Source organism: Eublepharis macularius, chromosome 2, assembly GCF_028583425.1.
Source record: "Eublepharis macularius isolate TG4126 chromosome 2, MPM_Emac_v1.0, whole genome shotgun sequence".
Lineage (NCBI taxonomy): Eukaryota > Metazoa > Chordata > Lepidosauria > Squamata > Eublepharidae > Eublepharis > Eublepharis macularius.
This window is the reverse complement of record NC_072791.1, coordinates 150,029,011-150,041,169: the sequence shown is the minus strand read 5'-3', so window position 1 is coordinate 150,041,169 and position 12,159 is coordinate 150,029,011. Positions and strand designations below refer to the sequence as shown.

The 12,159-nt window shown below is 48.6% G+C and overlaps 1 protein-coding gene across 2 annotated transcripts; it reads right to left on the bottom strand.

Annotated features, from left to right (window-relative positions):
* Positions 1-4,085: 4,085 nt before the first annotated feature.
* LOC129324361 (olfactory receptor 1020-like) lies at positions 4,086-11,932 on the bottom strand. 2 transcript variants are annotated; one of them, XM_054971592.1, is made up of 2 exons: positions 11,913-11,932; positions 4,086-5,007 (listed from the first exon to the last, which is right to left on the bottom strand). In XM_054971592.1, the coding sequence occupies exons 1-2, from the start codon at positions 11,918-11,920 to the stop codon at positions 4,086-4,088; spliced, it is 930 nt and encodes a 309-aa protein (XP_054827567.1). In that variant the 5' UTR covers positions 11,921-11,932. The 2 variants fall into 2 exon arrangements, with proteins under 2 accessions (XP_054827567.1, XP_054827566.1); XM_054971591.1 differs by lacking the exon at positions 11,913-11,932 and adding an exon at positions 8,123-8,147 and having other exon boundaries at positions 4,086-5,011.
* Positions 11,933-12,159: the final 227 nt, after the last annotated feature.

The following is a 12,159-nucleotide window of genomic DNA, read 5'->3' as shown; positions in this document are numbered from 1 at the left end:
CCATCCTCATAGTATAAGGAACAATATTCCTTTCGGGCAGTTCTTAAGACTGAGGAGGAACTTCACTTGTCTAATGGATTACCAGACCAACACTAGAGTGATGGTGAATCAATTTGCATCTCGGGGCTATCCCACTGAGCTTATTAACAGGGCTCATCATAGAGCAGGTTTAGCAAATTGCCAGGATCTCTTAGTGTCAAAAAAAAGGGATAGAGAACAAAGGATGACATGTGTCCTGGACTATACTCCTCTCGCCTACGATATTAGGCATGTAATCTACAAGCATTGGCACTTAGTGACTGATATAGCTGGCTGCCGAACACCTCTTGTTATTGCATTCCGTAGAACTCGCAACATCAAAGACTTACTCATTAGATCTGAGTTCGCCACTCCACATACAGCTGCTTCCAGGCAATTACCTGGAATTACCACTTTAACTGTGGTAGGTGTAAAGTCTGTGCTCTGGTACTCAGCGAAAAGGAATTTCAGGAGTTAGGTATTAAAACAAACCGGGGCTTTAGCAATTGTAACACTTGAAATGTGGTTTATTTAATTCAATGTAAATGTGCAATGCTATATGTTGGAAGCACCACACGCCAGGTAAAACAACATATTCTTGAGCATCAATCTCGTATTCGCAATGGCGTTCTAGAGGCACCTCTGGTTAGTCATTTTTTGAATACTGGCCATAGTGACCAGGATTTTAAGTACACTGTTCTATATGCCACTACAGCTAAACAACCAGAGGCAGCCTCTATTGATATACACAGGAAAGAAATTTTCTGGATTTACAAACTCCAAACATTAGCACCTCAGGGTCTAAATGCCAGTAATGACTACTCATGTTTTCTTTAAATACTGATTAACTGTTTTCCCTTGTTGCTGCACTTGAGGGCTGCCGGCCAGTATGCCTTTAAATGGTTCAATTGATTTATGGGTTTAGTATTGTATAAAGTGACTCCTTGGATGAGTAATGAGCACACACACTGTTACAGCTGATGCTTATGAAGGAGAGTGGTGATGTGTATGAAACTACATACTTCATTACAAACTACTATATTTGTAATGAAGGGGTGTTTTCTGTGTACAGTTTTGTGGTATAGTAATACTTTGAATTATCATAGGAATGAATTAGAAATGCATCTTCATCTTACTTGATATCTTCTGGCCATCTTTGAAGAAGAATCGAAACGGCTTCTTAGGAACCGGTCCATCCATCGATGGCTTGTTTATACTGGATGCCTCCTTCTTGAAGATTGATGGCTTGTTTATACTGGATGCCTCCTTCTTGAAAATTGCCAACGGCTCTTCCATTATTTAGGACTGACCTTCTATGAGGCACCTTGTGCTTGAATGAACATTCGCTGCTCTTGCACCTTGCACTTTAATAATATCGTTTTAATTGTATTTATAAAAACTATATTTACAGCAGGGCTGAGCATGTAGCACTTTAAATTGTAGCCTCTTATTAATGAATTGTATACTCAGGAAGTGGCTGTGGTGCCTTTGTGTGTGTTATTACGTGAATGTTAACTAGAATTGTGGTTACAGAAATATTAATGGAATAGAGATATTAATATAGCTTTACTGTTGGTGTGAGTCATTGTGGTTAGTAAGGTTCACGAATTTGTTTCTTTTTTTGGTTTCCTGCCCAGTGCAGGGGCAGGGGTGGAGTTGGCTCTGAAGACCAGTTTTCCCTTCACTTGCCTTGCACAGGGGCCCAAGTTAGCAAGGCTGGGAGGCCCTGCCACCCTCTTGGGGCTGCTCCTTTGGCCCCCATGGGTCATTTCAAGGCATGGGCCCTTCAATGGGAACTCGCCCCACCTTCCAATTTGGGAGGCTTGCTGCTACCTGTCGCCCCTGCTGAGAGGCTTGAGTCCCCACTCTCCTCCTCCCATCCCAAATATGCTGTGCATGTGTGTGCGAGTAGGGGGAGGGTCAGACTCACTGATGGAAGTGGCAGCCTGTGAGAAGAGGGCAAAGACTCCTATCCTGCTCACTGTGCAGCCAGCCACTATGGTCCTCCCAATGGCCAAGTGCCCTAACTGCATGAGCCCGCAAGGCCCTTGCTGCGCTTGCCCACTGCTACTGCTCATCCTACAAGAGTGATGCCCCACTGCCACTGCTTAATCTTGCCCACTCTATGTGCCTCATCACAGCTGTCAGGGGAAGCTATCTACTCTGGCCACAATGCCAATTAGAGCCAACTGCATGTACGGTGCAGCCATCTCCCCCTTTTATACTCCACCACCAGACCTGAGTGAAGCTTGCGCCTCACAGGTCTAATGTCAAAGCCCACCCCCATGCCCCAGCCTGCCTACTGCTGATTGGCTGGGATAGTTTGAATTTTGGGCTCCCATGGCCAAACTCTTGGGGGCTGATGGGAGCTGGCTGAGTCTAAGGGAAGGCAGCAGCCATGCCTTACAACCCTCACTGGCACAGCCTGCAAATGTTGGCCTTCAGTAAGTTCTGGGGCCAGGGATTGCTCTAGAACTGCCAGAATCTCACAAGTCACTTCTGATGGGATTGCCAGAATACCACCTGACCAGCAATATCAGCATGCACTGGAACTCTACCTGCACCATGCTTGAGCATCTGATAAAACAGAAGAGCACCCTGGACAAGGGAGAAGGTGGCCTTGGAAGTCAACATTGTCCTGAGGGACAGACAGTTGAACAACTAGAAGTGGCTGACTCCCAGAAAGTGGTGGTCATTAAGCCCTTTAAGAAATTCACTAAAGTGCACTCATCTGACATAACAAGCCTGAATCTCATCATTTCCTTGATCAAAATGCTTCAGAGGAAGATAGCTGCCTTTCTGGAGTCAGGTATAGGGCATGCAGTGTGCACACTGGTGCAGAGCTGCAAGAGGACATTGGGTCCCACCTGGAACCACTCACCAAGCACAAGGTCTACATGTTGGCAACAATATATGACAAGGCAGCCTTGCCTTGCAGGGCAGTCATGTAATTCGCTGGATGGATGAGCTCTCTCAGAGGGAAACTACACAAGACACCTGGGCGGGTGTCAGGTTACACAAGATTCCCTGGGTAGTGTAGTCTTACAAATAAAGCTGCTCGATGTGATTCTCAAAGGAAGAACAATGGGAGGGATTCTCTCTCTTTCAAAAAGACTTGGCTCAGGTTTTCCTACAGGAGCTCAGGGGCAGGGGGGGGGGCACAACAGGAGGCAGTTGGTCTTCCAGAAGGTCAACTTGCTGCTCTTTCGCTACCCAGCCCTGGACTTCGAGAGTGTGTGAAGTGAGCATGTGTTTGTACCTCCATCCTCTGTCTGTATCATGAAAAACATTCTTCCCAATACTTAAAACTCAGAAGTAGAAAGAAACAGTATGGAAGTTATCCTATTTGACTGGCACTATATATAATCGACATCCCAAATTATGTTATTTTTAAAAACCCTAGTTGCTGTGTAGTACAAGGGGATGTTGGTGGGGCTCAGCAGCACTTCTTTGCACAATTCTATAAATACACAACGTGCCAAAAATATTGTTGCTGCCACTCTCATAAAGACAACCCCCCCCCCACACACACACAAATATCATTGAAAGAAGAGATATGTTGCGTTTAAAGATGCCTGGGGATCTAGGAGACAAGGGACACCAGCTGCTCCAGACAGAGGAAGAGAAGGCATAATGTGGTTGGCTGAGGGAGGCAATGGAGAAACAGGTGAAAAGCAACAGGGATATGTGGCCTCAGGTGGCATTCCTTGTTGAACAACCACTGGATGCCAAAAATATTCATTTATACACAATTACCTCCCTGTCCCTCTAAGTTTCTGGTTTGTTTATTCAGAATGAGAGCTCTTTCTGGTAGTGCTTGTATACAACTATAAATGATAGGTTTCAACTGTTCCTATTTACCCAGGAAGCTCTGGCCATTGTAAATTTCAAAGCTAGAAATCTCTGCTACAGACCTTTTAGCACCCTCAGAACAATACAATTTTATGAACTTGTCATAAAACAATATAATTTTTTTAAACAGATATATCCATCGGTATCAGGAACTGAAATCAGACATTCTGCTCATTATTGTCTGCATTTACCATGTCATATCAGTTCTTTAGCAATTACAGGATCTTCTTCAGAACTCTTTTACAAGCTTCTTTTACATGTTTGTTCCTTAGGCTGTAGATCAAGGGGTTCAGCATGGGGATGACCACAGTATAGAACAAAGAGGCCACTTTGTCCTGTTGCAATGCATACTTAGAACTTGGTCGCAAATACATAAAGAAAATGGTTCCATAAAATAAGCTAACAACAATCATATGGGACGTACAGGTGGAAAAGGCCTTATGTCTGCTCTCAGTGGAATGGATCTTCAACACGGTGACCAAGATACAAACATAGGAAATTAAGATGACCAGTGTAGTGCCTATACAATTTATACTAACTTGTGTAAATACTACTATCTCATTGGTGTGGGTATCAGAGCAAGAAAGTTGTAGGAGTGGGGGAATATCACAGTAATAATGATTGATAACATTTGACCCACAAAATGTCAAGGTAAAAGTGAACACAGTATGTAAAACTGCATAGAAAATACCCAAAATATATGAACCAGATACTAGCCTAAAACACATTTTCTTTGACATTAGGATAGCGTAATGCAGAGGATTACAAATAGCTACATACCGGTCATATGCCATCACAGCCAATAGGATGCATTCAGTACTACCACATATAACAAACATAAACATTTGAGATGCACAACCAAAAAATCCAATAGTTTTCCTCACTGCTAAGAGATCCACCAATATTCTGGGGGTAATAGTGGAGGAATAATTAACATCTACAAAAGCCAGACTACTGAGAAAGAAATACATGGGTGTGTGTAGCTGTGAGTCTATCTTGATTAAAATGATCAACCCTAGATTTCCTAACAGGGTAAAAGCATAGATAAGTAGAAACAAGATGAACAAAGGCAACCTTAACTCAGGTTGGTCTGTGATTCCTAGGAGAATAAACTCAGTGATGACAGTGTGATTCAAAAGAGATGTTGCCATCAATCCCATCTACCTGTTGGGAACAACAGACAGAAACAAAATAACATAACTAAATAAAGCATACTGAGAGGGGCATAAGTTGCATGTTTCATATCTACAATACGCATGTATTCCATTCAGGCAATTGAATATTATGTTTAACAACAAACTAAAAAGTTCAAAATGGAGATTTTTAAACTTGGTAGATTATATGTGGTTAAGAAGTTTCATTTTGGATCCATTTTAAATGATCAACTGAATTCAATTAAGGAAACACAAAGTGCTCCAAAAAGGTGGGTTTTTTAAAAATAATATATTCTGACAAATAGTATGCTGATCAAAAATTATAATTGGGAACATTTATTTTAAAATAGCTGTTTTTATCTTTGTTTAATTGTCTGTCTATATGTATGTTGGACCAATTTTTATCCCACTGTTACATCTAAGTGCCTAGAGCAGCATAAACAATTTCCATTCCATAGGTCATTTGAGATTGTAGTCTCAGAGAAGCACAAATGTTATTGGAAGCAACAGAGATGAAATTTTGTGACCACCTACACACCATTTCTCTTGTCATATATTTATTTATTTAAAACATTTTATGCCTCCTTTCTACCCGAATAGGGTCCCCAAGGAGGGAAAACATTTAAACCTTAAAACTGCATTTTAAATAATATATAAAATAATTCAATAAAAAACATATAAACTTATAAACACACAACACCAAAACCAGGGAGGTGGGCCAATAACAGTTACTGGGGAGATGCCAAACAAAACAAAAAAGTCTTCACCCATTGGTGGAAGACAACGATAGAGGGAGATAGACAAAAATCCTTAGAGAAGAAGTGCCAAAGTTTTGGCACCATGACCATGAAGACCTTTTTTTTTTAGATTGCCATCTGTCTAGCCTCAAATGGCAGGGGCACCCAAAGCAGGGCCTCCAAAGATGACCAGAGTGGATGGGTAAGTTTCATACAGAGGAAGGTGGTCTTTAAGGTGTGCTTGCCCCAAGTGATATAATGCTTTAATGGTCAATATCAGAACCTTGAATTGAGCCTGGATGCAAACAGGGGGCCAGTGTAGATGGAACAAGACTGGAATGATATGGTCCCTATGACCCACTCCAGTCAACACTCTGGCCTCAATAGATAATCTCTGTGTTCCTTCTCAGGAGAATACGTGCCACCTGATTGTGGAATCTCCTATGACAAATGTATCCACATTGTCAGAATTTCACAAGAAATAGCACTGCTATATTGCAGTTCAAAGAAGTTTTTGAATTCTGAATACACACATTAACAAATGATGCCTTATCATCTTACTACTTACTTTTCCTGCTTGAAATGTTCTGCTGAAAAATCTTATTCACAATTACATTCTTCTGTCTAAAAGTTCCTTATAATGATTGTTCAAGGAAATGAACGGGTTAGGTTCTGTTCCGCCTCACACCTGAAAGTTCTCATATTCATTTTTCCAGCATTGTTATACTGATCTTAAGGAATAAATATAGGCCAACTCAATGAAGTAACATTGGTTTCTACCAGTTGTCTCTGGAACACCAAAATTAGGGAATGAACCAAATTTTATCCCACTGTTACATCTAAGTGCCTAGAGCAGCATAAACAATTGTCATTCCATAGATTATTTGAGACTGTAGTCTCAAATGGAGCATCTAATGCCACAGAAGAATATTCTACAAAGGAGGTATTCATGGTGTATATATTCATGTTATTTCCTCTGGGACTTTTTCAGTGTTTGTCTTCTCTTATTGGCTTTGTTGCTATGGAATAATTAGATCTGGCAAAGATAGGCATCTTTATGTAGTTGCATATCATTGGCATACATTTAGAGCCTGTTTGAACATTATAAGCAAAAATGTTCATTCAAGCAGTCTTTAATAATGCCCCAAGAAACTGTCAAGACTTAGTAAACATTCAAGCTATAATTGTTTGTGGAACATCAAGAAGCCATTGCTCCCCTAGTGGGAATGAAGAGGCAGACAACGTGGTTGGATCTAAGGGCCACTTTATTATAATAACCTCAACATTAACATTAACCAAACTGCGGCAAGGGTAAAGCGGTACAGGTCAAGCCACGTGGTCACTCACAGACCCCCGCCTTGACCTGTCTGGGCGAGCCCCGAAGCCCTGGGTGCGAGCCATCCCTAGAGATGGCTAGGAGACCCGGCCAGCCAGGCAACATGGTTTCCCCTTCCAAGCTCCTAATCCTCAGCCATACAGCAGTGAGGCAGGACTTGCGCATGGGGTTAACCTAGGCAGCCTGCCCACGCGCGCTGGCAGCCGTCACAAGCAGTACCAGCCGCTCCTAGCAGGCTCCTCTTCCCCACAAATAGGGAAGCGCCAAGGGTGCTCACTGGCCCGCTGCCTAAAGCCCAACTCGATCCCACCAACGCGAGGGCCAAGCCTCCGCTTAGGCCCTTGCGCCCCACTATTGGCCTAAGGCCAACCGAAGCCCTTGCCGCAAATCATTGAGGAAAATATCATTGCCAGCCTCTGACAGGTGTACCCCATCACTACGATAGAGGCCGGCAACCGTGGCCCTAATCCTGGGGTGAGGTAAATAAACGCCTAAACCCTCCCCAAGGGCCTTCTGAATGGCCCTATTGGCCTTCATCCTGGCCCTTTCAATAGCTTGCCGGTCCATTGCCTCGTGCCACGCTTTGCGAGGCAACATGGCCGACCACATTATGAGGACCCCAGGCCACCACAACAAAATTTCCTGCATGTCCCATTTGGCCTGCAGTGACAGAGCCCTACCATGAATAAACCCCAGGTCATTCCCCCCTAAATGTATTACCAATATGTGCGGTATGGGTCCCCGCCGCTGCTCAAATAACAGTGGCAACAAACCTGGCCAGCGCATGCCTCGCCGGCCCTGCCACTCTACCGAAGCCCATTCACTGAGACCCAGCTGGTACCCAACAGGAGCCCGCTTGGCCCGATGGGCCGCCCAAAACACCATGCTGTGCCCGCAGATCGAAATTCGTCGCTTCTCTCGGCGAGACACAGCACCTAGGAAACATCAATTAGTAAACTCTTAAAATCGATTTAACGGACGAACATAGGACCGATAAGCAGAGGATCTCCACCTGCCTACGCCCTGAATAGCCTGCACCGAATACCCCATTGCCGCTGCAGTGGACGCTGCCCCAATTCTAAAAGAATGGGTTCCAAACTTAACCCCCACCAGCCCTAACTTGGCCAGCGCCCGTTCAGTTACCGCCCAAAATTGATAACGTGTCAGGGGGGAACCGTCCTCATGGCAAAATAAAGCCCCAGGGTTAGAGTTCCTAACCCACATATATCTGCGTAGTGCCCTAACCGGGCACAAATCCCGGTCAACGCACGTCCCCAAGTGAATGGTAACCCCCCTCTGCTTCTGATCTGTCTTGGATTTCCTGATTAAAATGGCAACCCCACCATCAACAAATTCAATGTCTCCCCACCTGAGAGCCCGGTCGGAGCTGTCAGCCTTAGAAATAGCCACCAATTCGCTGATGCGCAAAGCCCCAAAAAAGGCTGACAATGCAGCTGCGTGATGTCCGGGGTCTGGGTCCCAGCCCCCAGACTTGGTAGGGCCAGCAGCCCCGCGCCCCCCATACAGGAGTACGTGAGCCGGCTCCGTGACCGGGTGCAACAGTCCCAAGCGGAGGCAAATCGCAGACTGACTCGCACCCAGTCAAAGCAAAAGGCTTTGCGCGGATGAGGACTTTCCAGGCCGGAGAGAAGGTCCTCGTGCACCACTCGGTGTTCCCAAGAGAGGAAGGGGACCCATGGAGGGGTCCCTACCAGATTCGAAGGGTGCTGGGCCCCACCACCTACGAAGTCCAGTGTGGGGTCGGCCGGCGTCGGCGGAAGACCCTGCATGTGAACCTCCTAAAGCAGTGGCACAAGCGCCCAAAAGAGGAGTGCGGCGTGGCTGAGGACCCGCTAGAGCTCCCTGACAGTGTGCTGCCTTGGACCACTGATGCCCCGGAGTTTGAGGAGCCCAAGGTGGACCCTCAGCTCAACCCAGCTCAGAGGGCCCAGCTACAAGACCTCTGGGCTCGGATTCCCGGGGTCTTCTCCCGCAGGCCGGGCAGCACGAGCCTGATCCAACATGCCATTCCAACGGACCCGGGGCAGACAGCCCGGGCTACCTGGCGCCCCATCCCCAGGAAGCGGTGGGAGTCAGTGGAGAAGGAGACCGACGAGATGCTCAGGCTTGGGGTAATCGAGCCCTCGCGAAGCGCTTGGAGGAGCCCGATAGTCTTGGTGCCCAAGCCGGATGGGACCACCCGATTCTGCATCGACTATCGCGAACTGAATAAGGTGGCCCAGTTCGATGCATACCCCATGCCCCGAGCAGATGTGTTGGTAGACCACCTAGGGTCCGCCCGCTACCTGTCAGCCCTAGACTTGACGAAGGGCTACTGGCAAGTGCCCATGCGGCCAGCGGACCGGGAGAAGACAGCCTTTGCCACCCCACGAGGCCTCTTCCAGTTCAAGAAGATGCCGTTTGGTCTACACGGGGCAGCTGCCACGTTTCAGCGGCTGGTGGACCAAGTGCTGGGAGAGTGCCGGGCGTATGCAATGGCGTACATAGATGACATCATCATCTTCAGCCCGGACTGGCCCACCCACCTCCAACACTTGGAAGCTGTCATGAGGGCCCTCCAGCGAGCCGGACTACGGGCTAACCCAAAGAAGAGCCACCTGGGGTTCCAGGAACTCCAGTACCTGGGCTTTGTGGTCGGGGGAGGCCGAGTTCGCCCACCACCAGACAAGGTGGCCTCAATAGCTGATGCCCCCCAGCCCCGGACCAAGAAGCAGGTCCGACGTTTCCTGGGACTACTGGGGTATTACGGGCGGTTCATCCCCCACTTTGCCTCCCGAGCCGCCCCCCTGACAGACTGCTTAAAGAAGGGACTTGGTAGGAGGGAACAGCAGGTCAGCCGGGCTGATGGGCAAACAGAGGGGGCAGCCAGCAGACAGCAGGTCAACTGGTCAGCCAGCTGACAGCAGGTCAACCGGTCTGACTGGCAGGCAGAGGGGGCAGCTGGGGGACAGCAGGTCAACCCCTCCCACAGGCAAATGGAGCCAGAACCTGCCGGTGCCAGGGGCAAGGAGCAAAAGCCCAGGGCCTCAGGAGGCAGGGGGAGACAGAGAGAGGCCAGCGAGTCCCACTCCCCTAGGGAGGGAAAGGGGGCTAGGCAAGGCGGAAGGGGGCAAGGGCAGAGGGATTGGGAGCCCAGCAGTCACCCACCCAAAGACCTTACCTGAGGAGGAGAAGCAGCAGCAGCCCCAACAACCCAAAGCCATGCCCCAGCTAGAAAATAGTAGCCTGGCCCAGGAGTTGCCAAAAGCCAAGCCACTCCAGGTGGGGCTATTGGAGGCACTCTGCAGGAAGCCCTGGGCAACCAGCCAAGGAGCCGCAGCTGGACCCACCTTCAGCCATCAGCTCTGCCAGGGAGGCTGGGCTGCTAGCCAGGGGACTGCAGCTGGACATGCCTTCAGCAATCAGCCAAGGCAGGGAGGCTGGGCAGCCAGAGAACAAGGCACAGCTGGTGCTGGTCAGTGGGGCCAGATCAGCTACCCCAGCTGCAACTGCTTGGTGCAGCCCAAGGCCAGGCTGGAAGAGGGGTGGGGCAGTAGAAGGAAGCCCTATAAAAGCTGGCTGGGAAGAGCCCTGTGGTGGTGGGTGTGAGTGAGGAGTGATGATGTGGAGTGATAGCAGTAAGATGCAAGGGTGGAGGTTTGGAGGAGAGTTCTGGAAGGAGGAGATGAAGGAGGACGCAGAGGGTAAGCAGGCCAGGTTGAGCAGGCCAGCGAGTGGACTGAGAGGGAGTCTGGGTGAGGTATACCGCCCCTCCTTCCACAGAGCAGGGTCCTGCAGAATCCCTGGCCCCCCTGTGACGTCAGGAGCAGACCGCCCAGTGCCACGCCCAGCGGCAGCGGCGGCAAGCCCTGACACGTGAAACAGCCGGACCTCAAAGTCCGAGCTGCACACTGTACCCCAAACAGAGATAAGTCCTTTCAGGACTGTGGGCGATATAGGTACCCTGGGGTCAACACGGGGGCCAGCCTCACACGACCAACCCTCTAACATTTTCCGAACTCGAAAGTCCCCCGTGGCCACTGAGAACCCCCGAGCCTTACTTACAAATGCTAACGCTGACAACTGGCCCCTGATGGACTTAACCGCCAATCCACGCCCTTTCTGATACACACAAAAACGTATCAGATGCTCAATAGGGATGGGCCAAGACTGCCGCAGGCCCTCCTCAGTCCTAAACCCCATGAATTGCCCTACCGCTCTGTCGTAACTGCGACGTGTGCTGGGTGCCACTGCAAGCCTTATGGCCCTGAACGCTTCGGCCTCCCAAGGAGCCATAAGTCGAGGGGCATCTGTGCTGGAACCTGGTTTGCCTCCGGAGCAAGCTGCCAAAACCTCCCCATCTGTTGACGAGACAAAGCGTCTGCCACACCATTGCTCACACCTGGAACATGCTTGGCTTTAAACAAAATGTTCAGGCGGAGACACAGCAATGTAAATGCCCGAACCAGCCTCATGACCCGCTCGGATTTGGAGGATAAAGAGTTGACTACCTGCACCACAGCCATGTTGTCACACCAAAAGTGAACAACGTGCTGTGCCAACTCCTTGCCCCAGAGGTGAACTGCCACAAGGATGGGGAAAAACACCAAAAAGGTCAGGTCCTTAAGTACTCCCGTGGCACCCCACTCTGGTGGCCATCGTTCAGCACACCAATGCCTGCAGAAATACACCCCAAAACCTGTGGAGCCAGAGGCATCAGACGTGACCTGCAGGTCCGCCTCTAACAGCATGTCCTCCCTCCAAAAAGTAACCCCATTGTATTCCCCAAGAAAATTGGACCATACGTCCAAATCTTCCTGCATCCCCCTAGAAATCCTCAGGCGATGATGTGGGGCCCGCAAGGCCGACATGGCATCGCACAAGCGCCGCAGAAAGGCCCTTCTGGGTGCCACCACCTTGCATGCAATGTTGAGGTGGCCCACGAGCTGCTGGAGCTCTACTAAGGAAACCTTACGCTTTGCCCTGAATTCTTGGAGCCTAATCTTAAGGTTCGCAACCTTGTCCGGGGGAAGACGAAAACACTGATGCAATGTGTCTATCT

Excerpts from the sequence above, each read along its gene's own strand:
- LOC129324361 (XM_054971591.1), bottom strand. The coding sequence starts at position 8,147 with ATGGGGTATTCGGTGCAGGCTATTC. Across the intron at positions 5,012-8,122 it reads GTATTCGGTGCAGGCTATTC|CTCTTTTGAATCACACTGTC; the intron begins AGGGCGTAGGCA and ends TGATGGCAACAT.